At 42.6% G+C, this 24,469-nt stretch overlaps 1 protein-coding gene and 1 pseudogene across 1 annotated transcript in view; both read right to left on the bottom strand.

The window, feature by feature from the left end:
- The window catches only part of MEI1 (meiotic double-stranded break formation protein 1), a 71,849-nt gene that overhangs the window by 27,659 nt on the left and 19,721 nt on the right, over window positions 1-24,469 (bottom strand). Inside the window, exons 12-19 of the mRNA XM_028115438.2 lie at window positions 22,293-22,407; window positions 21,328-21,419; window positions 20,361-20,502; window positions 18,357-18,468; window positions 16,396-16,456; window positions 15,072-15,169; window positions 12,122-12,290; window positions 6,361-6,508 (exon numbers count right to left, since the gene is read on the bottom strand). Of these exons, the coding sequence (XP_027971239.1) occupies window positions 6,361-6,508; window positions 12,122-12,290; window positions 15,072-15,169; window positions 16,396-16,456; window positions 18,357-18,468; window positions 20,361-20,502; window positions 21,328-21,419; window positions 22,293-22,407 (937 nt within the window). The remainder of the gene's footprint in view (window positions 1-6,360; window positions 6,509-12,121; window positions 12,291-15,071; window positions 15,170-16,395; window positions 16,457-18,356; window positions 18,469-20,360; window positions 20,503-21,327; window positions 21,420-22,292; window positions 22,408-24,469) is intronic.
- LOC114218388 (chromobox protein homolog 3 pseudogene) lies at window positions 1,241-1,780 on the bottom strand (annotated as a pseudogene).

Here is a 24,469-nt window from a genome sequence, read left to right as displayed (position 1 = left end):
AAATTGCCAACATCTCTAACCATACGATTATGATTGTTTCCATGAATGAAGTCCAGACATTCCATGAATCATGACCTTTTATCCAATACAGCACAGGGATTTCAACTTCTTGAAAAAGAATGGTTCACTAGAAGGAAACTTTAAATGTCCATTTAACTAAGTTTTGCTTACCTAATTAAAACACACCAGGACTTGTCTAGTTTTCTCATTTGGGTGGGGAAGCTGTGATAAAATTTTCCTTTCAGAGGTTTTGCAAATAAACTTGCATTTCTTTAACGGTAGACATGGATATGGATTCTGATATGCCTGCTTTTACATTGTCCAATTTAAATTGTTTCTATTATATTTAAATTACCCAATTAATTACAAAATTTGAAAGGTTAAGGTTTCAGGAAAATTTTCAATCTAACTTTAAGTGATTTCTTTCTTTCTTTTCTTTTTCTCAAAGATTTTATTCATTTATTTGACAGAGAAAGAGAGCGAGCGAGAACAGGAACACAAGCAGGGGGAGTGGAAGAGACAGAAGCAGGCTTCCTGCCAAGCAGGGAGCCCGATGCGGGGGCTCGATCCCAGGACCCTGGGATCACGACCCGAGCCAAAGGCAGATGTCCAATGACTGAGCCACCCAGGCGCCCCAAGTGATTTATTTTTTAGGGTGTTGAAAATGATGGCATCCCAAAAACATGAACCTATCCTTGGTTATGAAATGCTGTTTTTGTTTTGGTAAATGTGAAAGAATGAATGAATGAATGAATGAATGGAAGGAAGGAAGGAAGAAAGGAAGGGAAAGAAAGAAAGGAGGGAGGGAGGGAAGGAAACCATTTACGTATGTAATTTTATGTATACATACCAAAAAACCCCAAGTCAACAAAAAACCCAGAATGGTCCTTGGGCATATGGGAATTAAACACAAATTCTGATTAACAACTATGAAGACTTCCCCCAACATTTAGAAAAGGTGTTCTTGAATGCAGGGGAATAATATACCATGGTCTCAAATATTCTTTTCTGATAAAGGAAGCAACTACAGAAAGCTTTTATTTGTTCAAAGTAACCAGTGCTATTAGATGCAAAAGAACTCCAACTACTTCAAAACGAACCTATCAAACTGGTTTTTCATTAGAATGTTATTTCTTCACACTAATAAATAAAAAAACCAAGACCCATATATACACACATACATACATATATATACACACATAAATGTATATATAAAAACATACATAAGAAAGCAACACAATTATTGAGCTTCACCTTCCGGACAAGAATGTCAAGTTAGTCTCTCTCCATAAAAAGCAATTACAATTTGAGAACACTTCATATTTGCCTCTTTTGCCAGCGCCAAGTCTGCCTCATCTGAATCTTTCCATTTCATGAGAACCATGAATTCTCCACTGCTGTCTGTAGCACTGATTATTCATTCAGATCAAGACCTCTGGCAAAGCCTCTTGTTATCAGCAGCATCTCTTTCCTTCTCTGATTGGCTATTGTCAGATTCACTGTCAGAAAAAGATTTTCTTTTTGTACCATCTTTTTCTTTACCAGCTTTTTGAGAATTAAGAAATGCCTCAATTAACTCTGGACAATCTAAATTTCCTTCAGGTTCCCAAGTACTGTCAGCATCTATAAATCCCTTCCACATCAGGAAATACTCCACCTTCCCATTCACTACACATTGGTCCAGTACTTCTTCTGCCACAAACTTTTCAGGCTCTGCCTCTTCTACTTTTTCACGCTTTTCATTCTGTTTCTTTCTCATTTTTTGTAAACTGGAGGCCATTTTTTTTTTAAGATTTTATTTATTTATTTGACAGAGAGAGACACAGTGAGAGAAGGAACACAAGCAGGGGGCGTGGGAAAAGGAGAAGCAGGCCTCCCGCCAAGCAGGGAGCCCGAGGCAGGGCTCGATCCCAGGACCCTGGGATCATGACCTGAGCCGAAGGCAGAAGTCTAACTACTGAGCCACCCAGGCGGCCCTTGAGGCCATTTTTTTTATTGCAGACTTGAAGAGCTATTCACCACCTCAGAGCTGCTCCGGGTCCTGGGTCTCCAGCATCTCCCTTGATTACTCTAGTTTTGTAGTAAGTTTGAAATCAAGAAGTGTGAGCCCTCCAACTTTATTCTTCTTTTTCAAGATTGTTTGGTTATTTTGGGTCCCTTGCACTTCCATATGAAGTTTAGGAGGAAAGGAAAGAAGGAAAGGGCAACTGGGATTTTGATTGGGATTGTGTGGAATCTACAGATCAATTTGGGGAGCACTGCCATTTGAACACTATAAAGTCTTTTTCTCCCAGTTTGAGATACAGTTGCCATATAACATTGTATAAGTATAATGTATGTGATGTAATGATTTGATAAATGTATATATTGTAAAATGATCACAAGTTTGGCTGACATCCATCACCTCACACAAAGTTTTTTTCCTTGTGATTGGAACTTTTAAGCTCTACTTTCCCAGCAAATTCCAAATATGCAAAACAGAATCATCAGCTATAGTCAGTATGTTGTACATTGTATCCCAGAACTTTTTTTTATCTTCTAAGTGGCTATTAAGTCTTCTGATTCATGAACACAGGATGTCTTTCTATTTGTTTCTATTTAGGTCTTCTTTAATTTCAACGATGTTTTATAATGTTCAGTGTTCAGAAGTGTATTTCTTTTGTTAAATTTATTCCAATGTATTTTATTTCTTGATGCTATTATAAATGGAATTGTTTCCTTAATTTCATTTTTGGGCATGTTGTTAAAGTCTTAAGTCTACCTTTCGAGCTTCTCTCCAGTCTGTCTCTCAAATGACTTAGCTAAGGCACACTACACTAGACTTTCTTCCTTGAAGGGACAGACTGGGAAACTGCCCGTTTCTGTATCTTTATTCTCTCCTCAATGAAGCCTCTCCTGATGCCATAATCAGATACAATCTCTTTCTCTGTGTTTTCATACCTCTTGACCAGTCCTCCAGCTCCAGGAGAGCACTGTTATTGCCTGCCTATAGAGGATCTTTTTGTCTCTCCTGCCAAACTGGAGCTCCCTGAGATCAGGGAACATGTTTGATTCACCCCAACCCTGACAGGAGCCCAGACGGCACCTGACACGTGTCAAGTGGTCAATCCATATCAGGGAGTTATTATTTAATGGGTATAGAGTTTCAGTTTTACAAGATAAAAAGAGTTCTGGACATGACTGGTGGCGGTAGTTGCCCAATACTAATGTACTTAATGCCACTGAACTATTTACCAAAAATGGTCAAGATGATACATCTTATTTGTGTATTATACCACAATAAAAAATCCTGAATAATGCATAAAAATAGAAAAACAGAACTGAGTTAAAAATCAAGCTGTGATTATATATTACCATTTGTATATAATTTTTAAACATGCAAAACGTTATACATCATTTATGGATTGACACCCTAGAGGGAAAGCCTGGAGTTCCATGGGCTCCTTCTACGTTTCTACACCACCACTGGTAGATATGGAAGAGAGGCCCCCCAAATCCAATTTACCACCATTATTAGTCTTGAAGCCATCAGGACTATTCCTGTCATGTCCTTTTCTCCTCAGGAAGCCCAGAAATTTCAGATCATCCCATATGGCTCAAAACATGCCTTTTTCTGTCCCCATCTCCCACTCATTCCTGGTTCCCAAAACCCTTCCACAGTGTCCTCTAGGACTCACTCCCAGTTATCAGCAAATTCCTTGCCCGTGCCTCTTCTTTGAATATTCCCTTTACCTTGTTGCTTGGGTCCTCTTCCAAAACCCTGTCTCGCCTACAACCTCTCGAGTTGCGGCTATTTTTGCTCCCGCCTCCCTGGCTCCGGAATGCGGCCTGTAAGTTCTCTTTCCCCCTTCTAATCTCCTCCACTTGCCTCAGCCAGTCTTGCCCGTGGTCATGCCCCCAGGCTTCATCATTACCAAGAACAGCATGCTCCTTAACAACGCCAATTCAAGCACCCCACTTTACCACCCACCCCCTATTTTCCAGCTCACTCCCTCTGGTATTTCCATACAACAATTCTCTGGCCCCCATCAGAACCAAAACCTTTGGAAACGTCCTTTTATTCGCTCTTATTCTTACACCTCACACTGATCCATCAAGATTCTGTTGGCTCCATTTCAAAATACGTCCAGAAGTTAATGCTCTTCACCACCTCCTTTACTGTTTCGTGTCCACATTATTGCTGCAGCCCCCTAACTGGTTTCTGCACTTCCACCTCGTGGTCTCTTGGTCTACTGTCCTAGAAGCCAGAGTCATCCTTTTCAATTCAGCCATGAATCAAACCATGGGACTATATGAGATCACCAAAGAAATAAATTTAAAGAGAAAAGAAAAGCATCAAAGACTGAGCTCTGGGGCAGTACAACACTTACAGGTCAGGGAGAGAAGAGAAAATCAGCAAAAGACACTGAGACAGAACTGCCAAAGAGGTAGGAGGAAAATCAGGAGCACACAGCATTCTAGATGCCAAATAATGGCAATGTTTCCAAGAAAAGAGATGCTGTTGATTGGTCAAGTAAGATAATGGCAAACATTGATTACTGGCTTCAGTCATGTATCTGTTACTGGTGACCTTGATAAGTGCATTTTCAGAGATGTGGTAAGGTTGAAAGCTTCACTGGGGTAGGTTCAAGAGCAAATGGGAGAGCAGGAAGTGTATACAAGCTTAAAGCATCTTGTCATAGTAGAAGACCCAAATTCTGCCAAAGACTACTAGGGTTGTGCCAAAAGGACTCAGGAGCTACCCTGAATAGGCTCCCACTGACCAAAGATAGGACAATTGGAGCTTCAAAAGGATAGTAACTACAGTGGATTGAAACATCAAATATTTTTAAATCCATGAGTACATAATGACACTAAAAAAAAATCTCTTTGGTCCCCTTTGAGGAATGCTAGAAAACCAACTCATTTCTTGTAAAAACTGTCATTAAAAGGAAAGAATCAGGGGTGCCTGAGTGGTTCAGTCGGTTAAGCAAGTCATGATCCCGGGGTCCTGGGATCGAGCCCCGGGTTGGGCTCCTTGCTCAGCGGGGTGCCCCCTTCTCCCTCTCTCCCCTGCTCATGCTCTCTCACTTTCTATCTCTCAAATAAATAAAATCTTTTTTAAAAAAGGGAAAGAATCAAACATTCAACCTACGCTTCCTCTATAATCTACCACTCAGAGTAACTGAGTAGTTGATAAAGGAAGTTTCCTTTTATGCAAGTATCCCAGTTAATAAAGAGTGAATGACAGAATTATTTGATGTTTCAATCCACTGTGGTTACTATCCTTTTGAAGCTCCAATTGTCCTATCTTTGGTCTGAGTCCTTTTGGACTTGAACCTACCCCAGTGAAGCTTTCAACCTTACCACATCTCTGAAAATGCACTTATCAAGGTTATTATTTTACAACCCCTAATGAATTAGTAGTCGGAATGATCACCAATGACTTCAAATATCACCAAAAAAGAGACAATGGGATACTGTATATCTAGGTCTATCTTACTTGAAAACTCATGCACTTCAACTACAACTTTCTGCTTCCATTCAAATTAAACCAGGTCTGCTTACAACATGTTTGCCCCAACAGTAATCAAAAAGACGGAGTGCCTGGCTGGCTCAGTTGGAGCGTGTGGCTCTTGATCTCAGGGTCATGTTTGAGCCCCATGTTGGGTGTAGAGATTGCTTAAGTAAGTTTTTAAAAAACCTTAAAAAAAAAGGAGGCAAAATTATTAGTCAGTGAAGAAAAAGTATCCTTAGGTTGAAGCTGAAGTGTCCATATCTAAGGAGTAGAAGCAATCTTCAATGAAAGAGGCGAGAGATTCAGTGATCAATCAGATATAGTCCTTGACCCATAAGAATTTATAAAGAATCTGGAAAGAGAAAACTTGTATACACACAACCACTGTCAAAGCGATCCAAGATCAGCCTGATTAACAATATTCTGCGTCCCAGCAACCCACCTTGTTTGATAAACTGTTAACAGAAAGATATACCTCACATTTCTCTCCTTCTCAAACCAGAGCTGGTACTAAGAAAAGAGCCTTGGGGAGTTGGTTAAGTCTAAATTGGAGTGCTGGCTCCCCCATCAATTAATTGTGTGACCTAGAGAAAGTTACTTTAACCCAAGTCTTGATTTTCTTACCTGTAAAAAGTGGAAATAATAATCTTTACCTCTCAGGACTACTGAGAGAATTCATTAAATCTGCATGTCAGCCCCCTCCCACTCCCCATTCCACCAAGACTCTCTCTCTCCCTCTCTTCCTCTCTCTCTCTCTCTGCCACCTACCTTCTCTCTATATACATCATCATGGTCTCTCAAGGAGCCATGACGTAAAGGGGGGCAGCAGGAGGAGGAAGAGCCACAGGCATTTTGGTCCATACCTCATCTAGTGTTCCGTTTTTGTCCTGGCAGATTGCAAGCAGATAGATGGAGGCTCTGAAGACCACCAGTGGAGGGCGCTCACCCTGGTCCTGCAGAGACAGGAGGAAGCTTTGCACAGCCACGAACAATTCTGTCTCTGAGACAAACCTGTTGACCAAGGAGGGTCTGAGTGAAAAAGACAGAAATGGCTACCCTGTTTTGCCACATCCTCCCTCTGCCTTCTGTCCTTCTGCCCCAGCAGGTCCATGGCTTCATGACACCTTCCACAAAGAGCATGCTACATGTACTTACAAAACATTGTCATACACACACAGCACAAGGTTCTGCACTTTATACAAGGCCCTGTTAGGGGCCAGAGACTCCTCACTCACAATTAGGAGGTGAAGTGTCTGCCAACTAGACTAGCACTATGAAAGAGAAGGACGCTACTTCTAGGCTTTAGGAGTCCTTTTTTTGGCCACCAGTCCACTCCTTTTTATCATCAAACATTGATGTGTTCAGTGGGCTACTTTCTGGGGAAGGGATTTGTCTGTGCTTGTACGTGTAAGGGTGAGAGGGGCGAGAAGGAGACTGACTTTTTTTTTGTAAAATACAAAAGGCATATATCCTATTATACCTTTTGAATTTTCTACCATGTGTATCTCTCACCTATCAGATTAAGTTCCTAAAAAAATTAAACATTTTAAAATGGGTAATACTAAATACAACATAATGTCCTGGAACAGAAAAGGGACAGCAGAGGAAAAACTAGTGAAATTCAACAAGAACGTCAAGACCATTCAATGGGGGAAAAGGACAAGCTTTTCAACAAATGGTCCTGGCAAAACCGGATATACAAAAGAATGACTTTGTACCCCCACCTGACATGATATGAAAGAAAGAATATTCCCCAAATGGGACCAGACCTAAAACTATAAAACTCTTAGAAGAAAACATAAAGCAAAAGCTTCGCAACATCAGATCTGGCAATGATTTTTTTGGATATGACAAGAAAGGCACAGATAATAACCCCCAAAACAGACAAACCAATTGATGAAGGTTTTTAACTTTTGTGCACCAAAAGACACCGTCAACACAGTAAAAAGGCAACCCACAGAATGGGAGAAAATATTTTCAAATCATGTATCTAATAAGGGATTAATATCCAGAGTAAATAGAGAACTCCTAAAACTCAATAACAACAAAACATGCTGATTCCAAAAGTGGGCAAAGGACTTGAATAGGACACCTCTCCACAGAAGACATACAAATGCCCAATAAGCACATGGAAAGATACTCAACATCACTAATCACTAGGGAAATGCAAATTAAAACTATGAGATAATAACCTCACATCCATCAGGATGGCCACCGTCAAAAAGCAGAAGATAACAAGTGTTGGCGGAGCATGCGCAGAAATTGGAGCCCTTGTGCATCATTGGCGGGAACGTAAAATAGTACAGCCGCTGCGAAAAAGAGCATGGCATTTCCTCACAAAAATTAAAAACAGAACTATCGGATGACCCAACAATCTGGGTATATACCCAGAAGAATTGAAAACAGGGTCTCAAAGAGATATTTGTACACCCATGTTCACAGCAACATTATTCACAACAGCCAAAAGGTGGAAGCAATCCAAGTGTCCATCGATGGACAAATCTATAGGCAAAATGTGGCATATACATACAATGGAGCACTATTCAGCATAAAAAAGGAAGGAAATTCTGACATGCCACAGGATGGGTGAATCTTGAGGACACTGTGTTAAGTGAAATAAGCCAGTCACAAAAAGATATATACTGCATAATTCTACTTAGAGGAAGTACTTAGAGTAGTCAAAATCATTGGGACAGAAAGCAGAATAGTGGTTGCCAGGGGCTGGGAAGGGGAAATGGGGAGTTATTCAACAGGTACAGAAAATTTTACTTCTGCAAGATGAAAAGAGTTCTGGAGATGAATGGTGGTGATGGTAGCACAACCATATTAATGAATTAGTACCCCTGAACAGTACACTAAAAATGGCTAAGACATCAATTTTGTTTGTGTATTTTACCACAATAAAAAAAATGGAAAAAATACCAATGTCCAATGTACCAAGGTTGGTATCTTAGTTTGATAAATGTACCATAGTTTGTTAACATCAGGAGAAAATTAGTGAAGAATTTTCTGTATTCTTTGCAACTTTCCTATAAATCTATAATTACCCCAAAGTAAAATGTTTATTTAAGAAATAAAAATAAAACGGATGATAGGTATAATTTATACATTATACAGCTACTAAAAGTATGAGGTAGACCTATTACTACATGTACTAAACAAGAAAAGATCTCCAAGATATATTGTCAGGGGGCGCCTGGGTGGCTCCGTTGGTTAAGCGACTGCCTTCGGCTCAGGTCATGATCCTGGAGTCCCGGGATCGAGTCCCGCATCGGGCTCCCTGCTCAGCAGGGAGTCTGCTTCTCCCTCTGACCCTCTTCCCTCTCGTGCTCTCTATCTCTCATTCTCTCTCAAATAAATAAATAAAATCTTTAAAAAAAAAAGATATATTGTTAGGTTAAAGGGCAAATTGAAGACCTTATATAATATCCCATTCTGTATACTGGATAAAAAGAAGCATATATGTGTTTGTTGATGCATAGACAAGTTCACACAGGGTACCTAACAGTAGTTAATGTTGGCAGATGTATGGAAATGTATTTTATTTTAACTTTATACCCAACTATTTTACTTGCATATTGACATGATTTTTAAAAAAACATTCAAAGAATCACATGGGCAGTAATCAAAACAGTATGGTATTGGCATAAAAACAGACATATAGACAAATGGAACAGAATAGAGAGCCCAGAAATAACCCCACGCATATGTAGTCAATTAATTTATAACAAAGGAGCCAAGAATATACAATGGAGAAAGCATAGTCTCTTCAATATATGCTGTTGGGAAAACTGCACAGCCAAATGCAAAAAAAAAAAAAATAATAAAAGTGGACCACTATCTTATACCATACACAAAAATTTACTCAACATGGATTAAGGACATGAATTAAGACCTGAAACCATAAAACTTCTAGATGAAAACATAGGCAGTAGGCTACTTGATGTTGGTCTTGGAGATGATTATTTTAGATCTTATACTGAAAGCAAAAAAAAAAGGGGGGGACTATTTCAAACTAAAAAGCTTCTTTTTCTTTTTTTTTTAATACTTTATTTATAAAAGAGGGCGCCTGGGTGGCTCAGTTGGTTAAGCGACTGCCTTCGGCTCAGGTCATGATCCTGGAGTCCCGGGATCGAGTCCCACATCAGGCTCCCTGCTCAGCGGGGAGTCTGCTTCTCCCTCTGACCCTCCCCCCTCTCATGTGCTCTCTCTCTCTCTCTCATTCTCGCTCTCTCAAATAAATAAATAAAATCTTAACAAAAAAAAAAGAGAGAGCAAGTAGGGGGAAGGAGCAGAGGGAGAGGGACAAGCAGGCTCTGCGCCAAGCACGGAGCCCCACATGGGGCTCAATCCCAGGACCCTGAGATCATGACCCGACCTGAAATCAAGAGTCAGAGGCTTAACCGACTGAGCCAGCCAGGCGCCCCTCAAACTAAAAAGTTTCTGCAAAGCAAAGGAAAGCATCAACAAAATGAAAAAGCAACTTATTGAATGGGAGAAAAATCTTTGCAAATCATATATCTGATAAAAAGTTAATGTCCAAATATATAAAGAACTCACACAACTCAATAGTAAAAAAAAAAAAAAGAATTAAAATAGGGCACCTGGATGGCTCAGTTGGTTAAGCATCTGCCTTCGGCTCAGGTCATGATTTCGGGGTCCTGGGATCAAGTCCTGTGTCAGGCTCCCTGCTCAACGGGGAGCCTGCTTCTCCTTCTGCCTGCCCCTCCCCCTGCTTGTGTTCATGCTCGCTCTCTCTGTTAAATAAATAAAATCTTTAAAAAAATTAAAAATAAGTCCAATTTAAAAATGGGCAGAGGATTTGACTAGACATTTTTCCAACGAAAATGTGCAGATGGCCAACAGGTACATGAAAAGATGCTCAACATCACTCGTCAGCAAGGAAATGTAAATCAAAACCACAATGAGGTATCACCTTACACCTGTTAAATGGCAATTATCAAAAAGAAAGAAAAAACAAGTGTTGGCAAGGATGTGGAGAAAAGGGAACACATAAGCACTGTTGGTGGGAATGTAAATTGGTGCACCCACTATGTAAAAGAGAATGGCGTTTCCTCAAAAAATTAAAACTAGAACTACCATATGATCCAGGAATTCTACTTCTGGGTATTTATCCAAACTCAAAAAGATATGTACACCCCCATGTTAACTGCAGCACCATTTACTATAGCCAATACATAGAAAAAACTTACATGTCCATTGGTGGATGAACAGATAAAGAAAATGTGATACGTACATACACACAATGAAATACTATTCAGCCATAAAAAAGGGGAACCCTGCCATTTATAACAACATGAATTGACCTTAAGGCATAAGGCTAAGTGAAATAAGTCAGCGAGAGAAAGAAAAATACTGTATGATCTTACTTATATGTGGAATCCTAAAAAAAAAACAAAAAACTGAACTCACAGATACAAATAACATATGATGCTGGAACATCTAAACAAGCCACATGCAAAAGAACAAAGTACTGATATGTGCTACAAATATTATGCCAACCGGATGAGTCTCAAAAAACACTATGCTAAGTCATTTATTGTAGGAGCCATCTATAGGAAATATTCAGAATAGATAAATCCATAAGGACAGAACACAGACTGTTGGTGCCACGAGAAGGAAGAGGAGGTGAATGCTTAGTGGGTATGAAATTTTATTCTGGGGGGATGGAAATGTTTTGGAACTAGAGAGAGGTGGTGGTTGCACAACTGTGAATATACTAAATGCCACTGAATTGTTAACTTTAAAATGATTAATTTTATGTTATGTGAATTTTACCTCAATAAAATTATTTTTTAAGCTTAAGGAATAATAGTCCTTTGATTTTGAAATTTTAATAAATTGTACAGTAATTTTTTTTTAAAAGACGGGGGAGGGACAGAGGGAGAGGGAGAGAGAATCTTAAGCAGGCTCACGCCCAGCACAGAGCCCAATGCAGAACTCAATCTCAGGACCCTGAGATCATGACCTGAGCTGAAAGCAAGAGCTGGATGCTTAACGGACTGTGCCACCCCAGTGCCCCTTAAATTGTATAGTAATTTTTTAAAAATGATTTTATTTATTTATTTGAGACAGAGCACGCAAGAAAGAGCTAGTGCAAGTGGCAGGGAGGGGCAAGGAGAGGGGAGGGGTAGAAGAAGAGGGGAGGGGCAGAGAGAGGGCCAAGAAGCAGGTTCCCCACTGAGCGGGGAGCCTGCCCCAGGGCTCAGGGCTCAATCCCAAGACCCCGGGATCATGACCTGAGCCAAAGGCAGACACTTACCCAACTGAGCCACCCAGGAGCTCCTGTAAAGTAATTCTTAAAACCAAAGTAAACCAATAAAAATTTTTTTCTATGCACAAACAATACTTTTTAAAGATACTGAAAAATTCTCATTAGCACTCTAGGCCTCTGCTCTCTACACTGTGACTAACCCCTCTGCCTTAACCCTCCTCCAGTATGTGAACCCCTCAGGAATACAACCCATTTCTCACTTATCTCTGTGTCCCCAGTACCCAGCACCAGGCTTGGAGCAGATGCCTCTGTGAATATTTATTGAACTAAACTGGGCCACAGATGTGGGTCCCAGGATGCACTGCCAGCCACTGGCATTGAACACTGACCTATCTTCGTGGATGTAGGCCAGGTAGAAGAGGAGCAGGATGCAGTACTGTCTCTGGCGAGCAGTTCCCTCCACATACTGGCGATCTGACAGGAAGGCAAGGCTTTCGGGGCTCCTGCTGCTTATCTGGGGCAGCCCATGCTGCAGGAACGCAGATACTGCAGAGAGTTCTGGGGAGGAAACAAGCAGGAGAAAGCCACATAGAGAACACAGGAAAGCAGCTAATCAGCACAGGAGTACCTACTATACGACGAGTACTGCACAGGGTAGCAGGGTACATGCAGGATAAAAGGAAATCAGTTTCCTATTGCTTTATAAAGCTTTCACCCTGCCAGGAGAGACTAAAGGTAACATGTGGAAGAACATGGATACAATCCTTCATTCATTCATTGGCAAAAGTTCACTGAGTGGCTACTCTAGGCCAGGCTGTGACACACAGGCCCTATCTCCAGGAGCTGGTGGCTGAGAAAAGACAGAAAATGAGACACAAAGTTACAGGACATGCGATCAAGTGCCCTGTTCAAGTGTGGAAAAGGGTGTGACTCATACCACCTGGGGTGGGGAGGACAAGCTCAGAAAGAAGGGAACTGTGGAAGGTAAGCAGAAAACAAGCAGAAAAGTGAGGGCAGAGAATCCTAGGCAAAGGAAGCAAGGTGTTCAGAGGCCCAGAGGTATAAGAGGACATGTTTAGGGTGCAGCAAGGAATTCTGTCTGACCAAACCGGCAATGAATAGATGTGGAGTGTCAGGAGTTGCAAAAAGCTATGTGACGTAATTTGTAGTTTGAATGCTGAGTAAAGAATTTGGATTTTATCCTGAGAACAGATTTCCTATGAAACCTCTGTTTCAGAAAAGAAAGGGTATTTTCATACCAAAAGAGTATAAAAGGAAAAGACTTTAGAGCTTAAACTTTCAATAAAGTCAACTTTATAGGAAATTCACTATATTACCCTTATTTCCCACATTTCACCATGGATCAGAGGAACCTTCCTCACTGTCTGACAATGCCCCACAGACTGATGTTTGGGGACCACAGCTGAAGGCTAGGGTGTTAGGAGGGTAAGACTTGGTTTTCAGATAGATCTTTCCAGCATGGATGGAGACTGGTTGGAGGATGAGAAACTGAAAGCAGGGGGCCAAGTTAGAGGTCAAGTGAAAAGTCTGTCCTGCTAGGGCAGTGGACTTAGGGCCAAGTGGAGGGTGAGGATGGAGAATGTGCACAGCAATTTGATAGCAGAGCCAGGCCAGGTCTCCTAATTCTAAGTTTAGTGATTGTTTCCACCAAAGCACACTATGATTATTACCGTAAAAATGAAACTAATATCCTTGAGTTTCACACATCCACCCACCCTTTCTCCTGATACATAAAAGAAAGAAGCGGGGCGCCTGGGTGGGTCAGTTGGTTAAGCGTCTGCCTTCGGCTCAGGTTATGATCCTGGAGTCCCAGGATCGAGTCCCACATCGGGCTCCCTGCTCAGCGGGGAGTCTGCTTCTCCCTCTGACCCTCCCCCCTCTCATGTGCTCTCTCTCTCATTTTCTCTCTCTCAAATAAATAAATAAAATCTTTAAAAAAAAAAAAAAAGAAAGAAGCAGTCTGCATGTAAATAAGGTCTGCTGTTCTTCCTGGCGCTCTGAGATTTGACAAGACCTCAGTGTCTAAGGAGGCAGATATGTGGGGCTCCTTCCATTCCCAAAAAAGAGGGTGCTGTCAGCAGCAGCGGGGCTAGCAGAGTGAGCCCAGGAGGTGCTGTGCAGTGGCACCAACCATGGCAGAAGTAGTTGTGCTAGTCTCTCCACAGGCCAGACCACACCTGAACAGGCAGAGAGCAGGACACCACGCAGAGAGGAGTGGCTGCTATAGTGAGAGAACTAGGAGCCAAGCCACGTTAGAAGGAATGAAAATGTTCACCTGGGCTTCTGTCTCTCTCAGCACAGTGTTGGAGAAAAAAGAAAAGAAGCAGTGAGGTTTAGGAAATGGGGGGGCATGACACATCTTCATAAATGTAAAAAGAGGAAACATGGCCAGCACTACAAAGAAGGTATCGTATTTGCTGAATGAATGAATAAAACAATGATTAAATTGTTTTATGTTATACTAAAAGAGGTCTAGGATAGAGGAACTCTGGGGGGGGGGGCAGAGAACATGTCATAATTACCACCGTATCCACAGCAGCACTGAGGCCTCCCTGGAATGGAGGAGGAGCTCAATGACTATTCAACAGAGGGAAGAACTTCAGCTCTCGGCCTTCCATCTGCTGTTCCCCCTGCCTAGGCTCTGCATGTGCTTCCTTCATCTTACTCAGACCTCTGCTAACACTCCGGCTCTGCACAGAGACCTTCCCTGACCACCTAGCCAATGTGCATCTTCTCCCTCCATCATCCTCCATCCCTTTGCCCAGTCTTATTGTTTTCATAGCACCTATTCATTTCTGACATCGTATCTATGTGTTTCTTGTCTCCCGCTCTCATTCCCTGAGTTCAAGACTTTGGAACTGTATCACCAGCACCTGGAAAGAGTCTGGCACAGAGTAGATGGATGCTCAAGAAATATTTCTTGAAGAAACAAAGGAATGGAACAGGCCATTCCAAGTATTTTGAGCAGAAGTCTCTCAAAGTAACAAGCAAAGAGTGAAAGGTCTGGCGTAAGGGATGTTACAGAGATGGCCAGGATGAGGAACTGGGCTTGGTAAGCTTTGGAGTCTTTCTCAACCCTTTGAGTCTAAGGGTCCAGTAACCTTGGATTCTATTGTTTTCTGATTCTATTATCTCATCTCCCTAGGTGTTAACCTCTAGTCCCACCACTCCATGATTTCATGGTTCCTCTGGGCAGCTTCTAGAAAAGAGGTTATAATTATTACGATACTAACTCACTACCCAGCCTATCAACAAAGGCATCCAGACTGTAAAAAGATCACCACGGACCTGACGAGTGGTCAAGCTGCAGCGTCTTACCTTCCTGGGAAGGTGGTCCTGTCTTCTCTGGAGCTGAGAGGAGGTTGAGGCTCATGTAGAAGAGGAAACTGGAACATACCTGGTTTAGGGCTGAGTGACTTAGAGGGTGGAAAGGAAGAGAGAACAAGAGAGGACATTGCGACTTTGGCTGGACAGCATTATCCCTGCCATATACTGGGGCGCCACTGCCTTGTGCCAGAGCCCAATGAAATTCTAACCATGGCCCTGGAAGAAGAGTTCTGGAGGTAGCTGTGAATAATTAATATGGAACCTGTTGCCACAGCTAAAACTTAGCACATAGGCATTCACAAAAATTTAAAACTGAAAAAATAAATCAAGGAGGGCTACTGAACTCCAACTTAACAAAACATACAAACAAATAAATACAAGTGCTCCTAGGCCAGGAAAGGGCTTGGAAGTACTAGGAAAAAAGGGAAGCTACTGAACCCAAGACAGGTAGTCAAGGAGAACTACAAACATCCAAAATTGTGACTTTGAATCCAGATGGATCCCTGTATTTGTATCCCCTCCTGAAGACTGGGTGTTCTATTCAACAATATGCAAGGAGACCTAGACACTGCATTGTGGTCACCTCGCAGGCTGTAGGCAGTAACAAATGGGATCTGTCAAGTAAATGCAGAGACAGGTGGCAAATCATAAATGGGAAAGGAAAAGAAGACTACTCTAGAAACGTAACAAGACAGAGACTGAAGGATCTACTTTGAACAAGAGAGTTTCTCCTCAGGGTGCCTGGGTGGCTCAGTTGTTAAGCGTCTGCCTTCGGCTCAGGTCATGATCCCAAGGTCCTGGGATCAAGCCCCACATCGGGCTCCCTGCTCCGCAGGAAGCCTGCTTCTCCCTCTCCCACCCCCTCTGCTTGTGTTCCCTCTCTCGCTGTGTCTCTGTCAAATAAATAAATAAAATCTTTAAAAAAAAAAAAAAAAAGAGTTTCTCCTCTGGAAATGCTGGGCTGGCAGCAACTAGAACATGACTCTCGGTGGACACTTCTTTTCATTACCGTCTAGGGCTTCCATTTCCCCATTTGTAAAATGAGGTTTTAGACAAATGATTACCAAGAGCCTTTCCGGTTTTGACATAACAGGTGCCCATCCAAGTATCACGTGGAATAAATGTCTCAGCAGAACCAGATTAAATAAAAGCTACAGAAGCACGTCCAGTTCATATCACCAGCTGCTGAGCAATTCTGACACTGTGTCAATCCCCTCATGGTCCTCTGACTAAACCATACCAGTCAGAAATTTCCACTTGTCCAGTCAAGGACACTGGCTCCTTGGCCACTGATTTTGCCTGAGACCATACATACCTCAGGTTGCTGCAGAACCTGGCCTTCAGTTCCAGGGTTAGTCGTATGAAAGATGATGAAGCTTGGGAGAAGTGGGAAGAAAGCAGAGAGCAGTTTAAACCAGACTTATTATATACTCAATCCTGGCACATACTGATCGCATCCTCCCCTGCCTTCCCAAATCAAATCCTCTTCTAGTGAGACTCCTCTCAATAAAAATCACCACCATCCACCTAGATGGCAGCCACAACCCAAGGCATTACCCTGAGCTCTTCCCTCTTCTTGCCCCATATCCAACTGTTGCACACCCCCTAACACTGCCTTAGTTCCTATCACCAACCTGAGCTAATGCAAGAGTTTGAACTATTTTCTCCAGCCTTGCATCCCTCTAACTCATGGTTCACACCAAACCAAAAAGGATATTTCTAAAACAGAAATCTGAGCCTATCACTCCTCTTCTTTAAGACTCAAAGCTCCTAGGATAAAGTCCAAATTCCTCACATGACCAACAAAGCCCTGCATGACTGAACCCTGGCTACTTCTCTGTGGTAAACCTTCCACTATAAGCTATGTGAGAGGAATAAAAGGCAAGGCTTTAAATGATAATGATAAGAGGCAAGCATTGCATACAGATTCAGAAAGCAGAAGCAGGCCCCAGAGCCAGATTCCCTGAGTTTGAATCCTGGGTACACCACTTCCAGTGCAATCTTGGGCAAGTTACTCAACCTCTCTGAGTTTCAGTATGCTCTTCCATAGAATGAAGATAATCATAGTACATACGTTCTAGAGTTTTTCTGGGAACTAAATGAATTAATACATATAAAGCACTTAAAACAGTATCTGACGGGTTCCTGAGTAGCTCAGTCGGTTGAGCATCTGACTCTTGATTTCAGCTCAGGTCATGATCTCAGGGTCCTGGGATCAAGACCTACAGGCTCCCTGCTCAGTGAGGAGTCTGCTTGTCTCCCTCTCCCTCTACCCTTCCTCCTGCTTGCGCATGCTCTAAAATAAATAAATAAATCTTTTAAAAAAAACAGTATCTAGGGGTGCCTGGGTGGCTCAGTCGGTGAAGCGTCTGTCTTTGGCTCAGGTCATGATCCCAGGGTCCTAGGATCGAGCCCTGCATCAGGCTCCCTCATCAGCGGGGAGTCAGCTTCCCCCTCTGGCTCTCCTCCTAGCTTGTGCTCTTGCTCTCTATCTCTCACAAACAGTATCTGACAATAGTAAGAGTGTAATAAATGTTAGTCGCCATTAGTTATTTATTACTACCTCTCTCTCCTCCCTTTCTGTTTTTGGCTGTTCCCCCTTCCCATTCTCACCATCACTAATACTTTCTAAGGAAAATAAAAGAGACTCTAACTCTGACTCCTGGGCTAATTCTGCAGATTGAAGTATTTACAGGGTTAACAATTGGAGAAGTGAGAAAGGAAGGTTTACCCTTGAGAGGAAAAAATGACTAGTGAGAAAAGAAAATAAATAGATGCAAGAAGGCCTGGAAAAGGCTGAGGGAGTCGAGAGCCACTAGGGTTCAATTTTAAGAAGGCAGTTCGGTGTACAGCTAGACAGCGGCTTTCACATGGAGTGCCATCCCCCCCGCCAGAAGGCATCTGGAAGTATGTGGGACGTTTTTCAGGTGTCACAATGACTGGGGGTACTTCTGACATTCAGCACTCAGGAGTCAGAGATGCTAAACATCTTGTGAGGTCTGAGGGAATATCAAGTATGGAGAGCAATGTGGAAAGACATGTGTTGGGGGCTCTGAACTGGAACTCCTTGACATTCTCAGGGAAGTATCAATAAATTTGAGAACTTACTTTAAGTACCTCTGGTTGTTGGATGGTATTCCCTTCTACCCAACACTGGGCAGAATATGGATATTGACTCTGAGTGATTACATAAACCTCCTGCCCACAGGTTATGCTCTCTTTGAATACTGTGAGCACCTGCCTCCCTCCCGACTTCCACACTTGCCTGCTGCCTACCGAGCTTCTTGGAGAACTTCTCCTTCATGTGGGGAACGATGACAAAGAGGTTGTGTAGAATCGACAAGAAAACTTCCATCAAGTTTGGGTGGGTGGCCTGCTCTGAGTGCCTCTGCAAAGAACCAGGAGGGAGAACACAGCCCACCAGGACTGAGCCTCCGAAGAAGAAAGCATCAGCAAAATTGGCATCAAATCTACAACAACAGACTAACACCTTTCACTTGAAGGGCACAAGAAAAGCTAGAGAACCTGAAGTAACAAGCCTGCATCCAAGGCTTTTATCTGCCACTTAATAAGTTGTGTAAGACACATTACCTCTCTGGATCTCTGTACCAAAAGGAATAAAACAGTAATAACAACAAGACCGAGCTCCCAGAAACATGAGATCTGATGTGTAAAAAGTACTTTCTAAACTATAATGCAGCGTGACACTCAAGTTTTAGTTTTTTTTTTAAGTAGGCTCCACACCCAACATAGGGCTTGAACTTATAACCCTAAAATCAAGAGTCACATGCTCTACTGACTGAGCCAGCCAGGCACCCCTCCCTGACACTCAAGTTTCTGTGACTATAGCCATCAGTAATAATCATATAGTTTACAAACTATCTTCACATTTATTTTTCATGTGACCTCTGAACACCCCAGTCATGAGGCGGCCTGACGTACCAGACAGAGCTCTGGATTAAGAGGAGACAAACCTGGGTTCCAGATCAAGCTCTGCACAAGCCACTGTGTGCCCTTCCATTATCCCCTCCCCTCTCAGGGTCTCAGTTCCCTACCTGTAAAAGCTGGGATCTCAGAGACATGGTTCTTATAGATACCTTTCCTTTGGTTTTTAAACAAAAAAAAATGTTTTTATTTATAAAGGGAATACATGCTCATTAAAGAAAATGTATAAAATACAGAAAAGTAGAAAGCAAGAATAATATAATTCTATCATCCAGTTCTAGATCTGACTCTAACAATTTATAAGTCTAGGAAGAGGGCAGAGCAGATGAGGAAACCAACATGAACTGCCCAAGTGTTACTGCTAGTGAGTGCCAATCAGAGCACGCATGCAGCCCATGGCTCCTGACTGTTACCCACCTGAAGACCCTGGCATGCTGCCTCAAAGCCTTCTTCCAAGAGGTCTATGCCTCCAGAACCGGAGGATGCCTGGTTCTATGCCTGCTGCCACCTACTGTTCCCAGTAGGTGTTTGGAGGTGCCCTGACTAAAAGGCACTCAAGATGTCCAAACCTCCAAGAGGACAGGACTCACCCAAAATCAACCAAGCAGTCAGCCGTTCTGGATCCAGCTCTTCCTACCACCTCCATCTCAAGTCAACTCAAAGTGAAGCTCTTCCAGACCAGGTCTCTCTTCAGAGCGGCCAAATCTCATTTTACAAAATACATGTGTGTTCCTTAGTGAAGCCTGAGTCATAGACATTCACCACTGTTCTTTACTAATCATAAAGACACATGGGTTCAAATCTCAGCACTGTCGTGCACTTGCTTCACAACTATTAGAACATGACAACCTCGTCTTTAAAATGGGATAATTATAGCACCCATCTCACACAGTCACTGGGATGATAAATTAGGTAATGAATATGAAGCATTTATCACTCCATAAACACTATCTATTTATTATTTTACTATTACTGCTTTCTACTTTTTCTTGAGAGGCCTCTGTTAGTGTACAATGAAACACCACACTTCAGAGTTTTGGGGTTTGTTTTTTGTTTTTTTTAAAGATTTTTAAAAAAATTTTTAAGTAATTTCTACATCCAACATGGGGCTCGAACCCACAACCCAAGGCCAAGAGTCGTACACTCCACCAACTGAGCCAGCCAGGAGCCCCCACACTTTGTTTTTAAAACCAAAGGAAAAGTGTCTGAAGAACAACACCACTGAGATCCTCAGAAGGTCCAGTTGAGTACTCGCTGCCTTGTGTCTCTCGGCCTGGCTCAGTCTCACATCCTTCTGCCCAAACTTCATGCTATCTGTAGCTCAGGGGAACCTACCATCACCAGGGGGATACAAAGGGAGTCACAGGCACTGAGAAGAAATTCTGAGAAGGCCTCCAAAGTGTCTTCCTTCTCAGCACTGGGAGCTGTAAATGGGTTCTCCTGGGCTGAAGGCTCACTCTGGAATTCCACAGCCAACCTAAGAAATCAATGTGTAAGTATACACACGACCTATACAACACAAAGGTTAGAAGCATCCTCCCAGAGGGATGCCTGCGCTCAGGGTTCTCCAGACCTGCCTTTCCCATCAGCAGATCTGGAGAAAATTCAAGAGGCCTCAGTGATAGAGGACCTGGTCCTTGGCTACCCCTTCAGCTGTGTGCTCCCCACCCCCTCTCCCATAACACATGACTGTTCTACCCTACTACATGTACTTCCCTGAACGTACCATGCTACTTGCTGTTTCACGTCTCTTTGCCTTCACAGATGCTGCTCTCTCTACCAGGAATGCCTTCCCCAGATTTGTGACAACTAATGAATTCCACATATATATACAAAACTGCCTCTTCCCCAGAGACTGTGGGCTCCTGTGGGCAGGAGTCAATCTGATCTTATCTTTCTACTCCCACTGTCTAGCCACAGGCCTGACACAGAGTAGATTCAAAAAACATTTGTTACTGTGAACTAAATTAGTCCAACAAGCATTCAGCAAACACCTATAGGGGTTCATTATTTGGCAAGAGGAACAAAGCTGAATGAGACAGAAACTCATTGTATGGTAACAAAAACTTCACCAGGAGGGAATCTTTGGAAACCTCCTACTCTAGCTCCTCTTCTTCAAACCTTCTCTACACACCCCTCCATACACACACATCCCCAACCTCTGCCCCAGCCAAAGTGCTCTCACTATGCAGCAAAGCATCAGAAATCAACTATTCCTTCTAGAACTCCATCCTTAGTCTGATTCTTTTGCACCCCAACCCTCCATAATACTGCCTCAGACCACAGAGGGTTAGTCCCTTACCTGCAGGCATTTCTAAATCCCTCCAGAGTGCTCAGGAGGAACTTCCCCCTTCGAAGAATGGCCTTCTCTGAATCTCTACTGGAGGCATGGCCCTGCAGTAAGAAGGAGAGAGGGGCATCTATTAGTCCAGTACCTATTCTGTGTCCCAATCTGTGCCTGGAGGACCACAGGCCTCTTCCTCCCCCACTGGAGTCTGGTGTTCCCATAAACCTAACACTTTTCAGGAGATCGTGGTTATATCCTCGAAAATCCAGTCATCTAATAGCTCTTTTAAAAATGGCAGAAGGGGGAACATTAACTATCTATCTCCCTGTGAACCACAGGACTGGCTCTTGTTCTATTATATGCCGAAAGCAGTCACAGGCTGGTGGACATTAGCCTCACTGCTCTAATGCCCATATCAGTTGCTCCAAAACACACGAAAATCCCACCCCATCAGGTGTGATAAGCTTAGTTTCCAAAGTTAATTTTGAAAGATATAACCAGCATTCACATTACCCATATCCTTTCTGATATTTTAAGTCCATGGACCATTAAAAGCCAACAATTACAACACATTGCACATTGGTCAGATTCTTTCGAAGATTCTAACGAATCCAGCCTTACATAATTTTGTGAGCATGTTTACCGTAACTGCCGGGATGATATAAAAGACAAAGTGGTATAGCATAGTAGGTTTGGGTACAAACACCCTAGGATTTACTATACAAACTCAGATACTTGCTAGTTTGGGACCTTAGAGAAAAAGTAACCCTGTGGCTTCAGTTTCCAAATCTGCAAAGATGAGGACAACAATTATTAAGCTTCACAGTTCTGCCATTAGGGGAGAAAAATAACATCTCATTATAGATATGTGTGCATGAGAAAAAGTTATAAAGAGGCATACAAAGGTTAAGACAATTATCTTCTTAAAACACATTATAGCATGATCTCCAGAAGAAACAGGCTGCATGCAGTGTACTGACCAGGGGCTTCCTATTCAGTGGGGTCTGGGAAAAATCTGCACAGCGGCTCAGCATGGCTTCAAGCAAGGCCCGCAGTTCCCTGTACTGCACAGGTGGAACATTCTGATGGTCCTTCCTGCAGCCAGACAGACAAAGGCAGGCTTAGGGTAAGGTAAGGGTTTTCCAAGATACCCTCAGGTTCTCAGGCAATGGGGAACAGTGTGATGGATCAGAACATGGGTCCAGGATCTGATCTGATAAAAATCCTTGCTCCAACACTTGTCTAGCTGCATGACTTTGTGCACATTCCTCATCCTCCCATACCCTCAGTTTCCTCATCTATTAAATGAGAGGTAATAGTAATTTCCTCATAAAAATCTTTTAAGGATCAAATTAGATAATGTATGCCAAGCGCTTAGCATGACGCTTAATAGATAGTAAGCCTTTTAAATGACAGCTAGGACTATTACTGCTGTTATTAAGCAGACAGAGGGCTTTCTCACAGAGAAGGACCTCCTGGTGAAAGAAGTATTATCTAGAACTGAAGGTGCATCAAGACATGTATATGACCACTGTCCTCAAATTAGTAATAAGCTCTCTTGGGGAAGAAAGATCAAATTTGCTCTCTGTTACCTTGGTAAGGAAAACCACGATCAATAGGGAAATGTTATCAGGACTCAGACTTTATTTCAGAATAGAGAAGAACTTTCTAAGAGTTAAACTCTATAGAGGTAAAAGGGAAATTCTAGGCGGAGTGAGCTCCTCATTCTTAGAAATTATAAGCAAAGACTAGAAACTAGTTTTGGAGATTCAATCATTCTGAGTGTGGGGTAAATGTGGAAAGTAATATTTAGGGTCCATCTGAACTTTCATATTCCATAGATTCAGGGAGGCAAGAGTCATAGACTAGTCTAATAGTGAGCTCCAAGAGGCCAGAGACCAGCTCAGTCTTTTCATTTTATCTAAACAGAGCTAGATGCATTATAAACAGATGATAAATCTGAAAAGATGTTAAATGAATGAATGACTACTTGACAGGGTATTAGGTAGTTGTATTTGTTTCCTAGGGACGCTGCAACGAATTACCATAAACTGCATGGCTTAAAACAACAGAACTTTATTCTCTCATAGTTCCGGGGGATAGAAGTCTGAAATCAAGGTGTTGTTGGCTCCTCTAAAGGCTCTAGGGAAGAATCCCGTCTTGCCTCTTGGCTACTGGTGGTTGCCAGCAATCCTGTCATCGCTGCCCACCATCGCTGCATCATCCCACCTTCTACCTCGTCACATGCCATCTTCCCTGCGGGTGTGCGTCTGTGTTACTGTCCAAGTCCCCCTCTCCTCATAAGGGCACCAGTCTTTGGATTTACGAGCCTGCACTGTATGACCTCGTTTCAACTGTATCTAGAAAGGCCCTATTTCCAAATAAGGTCACTTTCACAGGTTATAGGTGGGCATGTGGAGTAACTAAAGAGAAATCTATGTCAACCCTCATCCCTGGGCCTTTTTGGAACACTGAGAGTAATCTGTTGGGCCTTCTAACAGGCACTCAGTTCACTGTACATAGTTAAGGCTTGATCTCCCCTTTCCTTCTTCATTTCTAGAAGCTCTAAGTTTCTACCCTACACTGATTGTCAAGCCCTGTCCCCACCATCTTTAAATTCTTTTCAGCAGTTCTCATTCCACATTCCCCCTTCCAATTGTGCTTCCCAGAGACCCAGTGAACCACTCCACCTCAGAGGGACCACCTCAGTAAACATTCTGGGAAATTAACATGAAAAGTAAAGTCATCTAAATTAGTAACCAGCCTCCTACTTAGCACTCTCCACAATTCTGACCCAACCTGCTTTCCCAGCTCCTTGATGTATTACTCGCCTTCACACAACCTGCTGGCCAGACTGGTGACTGTACCCTAAGTAACCCCTAAACTTTCCCACCTACATGGTCCTTCCACAAACCTAAATCTCTCTCATCCCTCTTAGCACAGCTCAAACCTGACCCTCCTCCTTCCTGGAAGGTGCTACGAGTCCCTCATAGCACTGGCCTTCTGGGAGACTTCTAGTTCTAGATGGGCACCTCTAATTGACCTGCTCTTCCTCTGTGCCTTTGTTACCCTGTTGGTTTACTCATCTCCCCCTCACTGGGATTCATGTCCCAGATTTAGAGATTCAAATCCAGGAAAGGACAGAGGGGGAAAGGAG

This window comes from Eumetopias jubatus, unplaced genomic scaffold, assembly GCF_037043125.1.
Source record: "Eumetopias jubatus isolate StellerSeaLion01/CBP00866 unplaced genomic scaffold, mEumJub1_p1.0 scaffold_8, whole genome shotgun sequence".
Classification (NCBI taxonomy): Eukaryota; Metazoa; Chordata; class Mammalia; order Carnivora; family Otariidae; genus Eumetopias; species Eumetopias jubatus.
The sequence above is the reverse complement of the archived record's forward strand: the minus strand, read 5'-3'. Positions and strand labels throughout refer to the sequence as shown.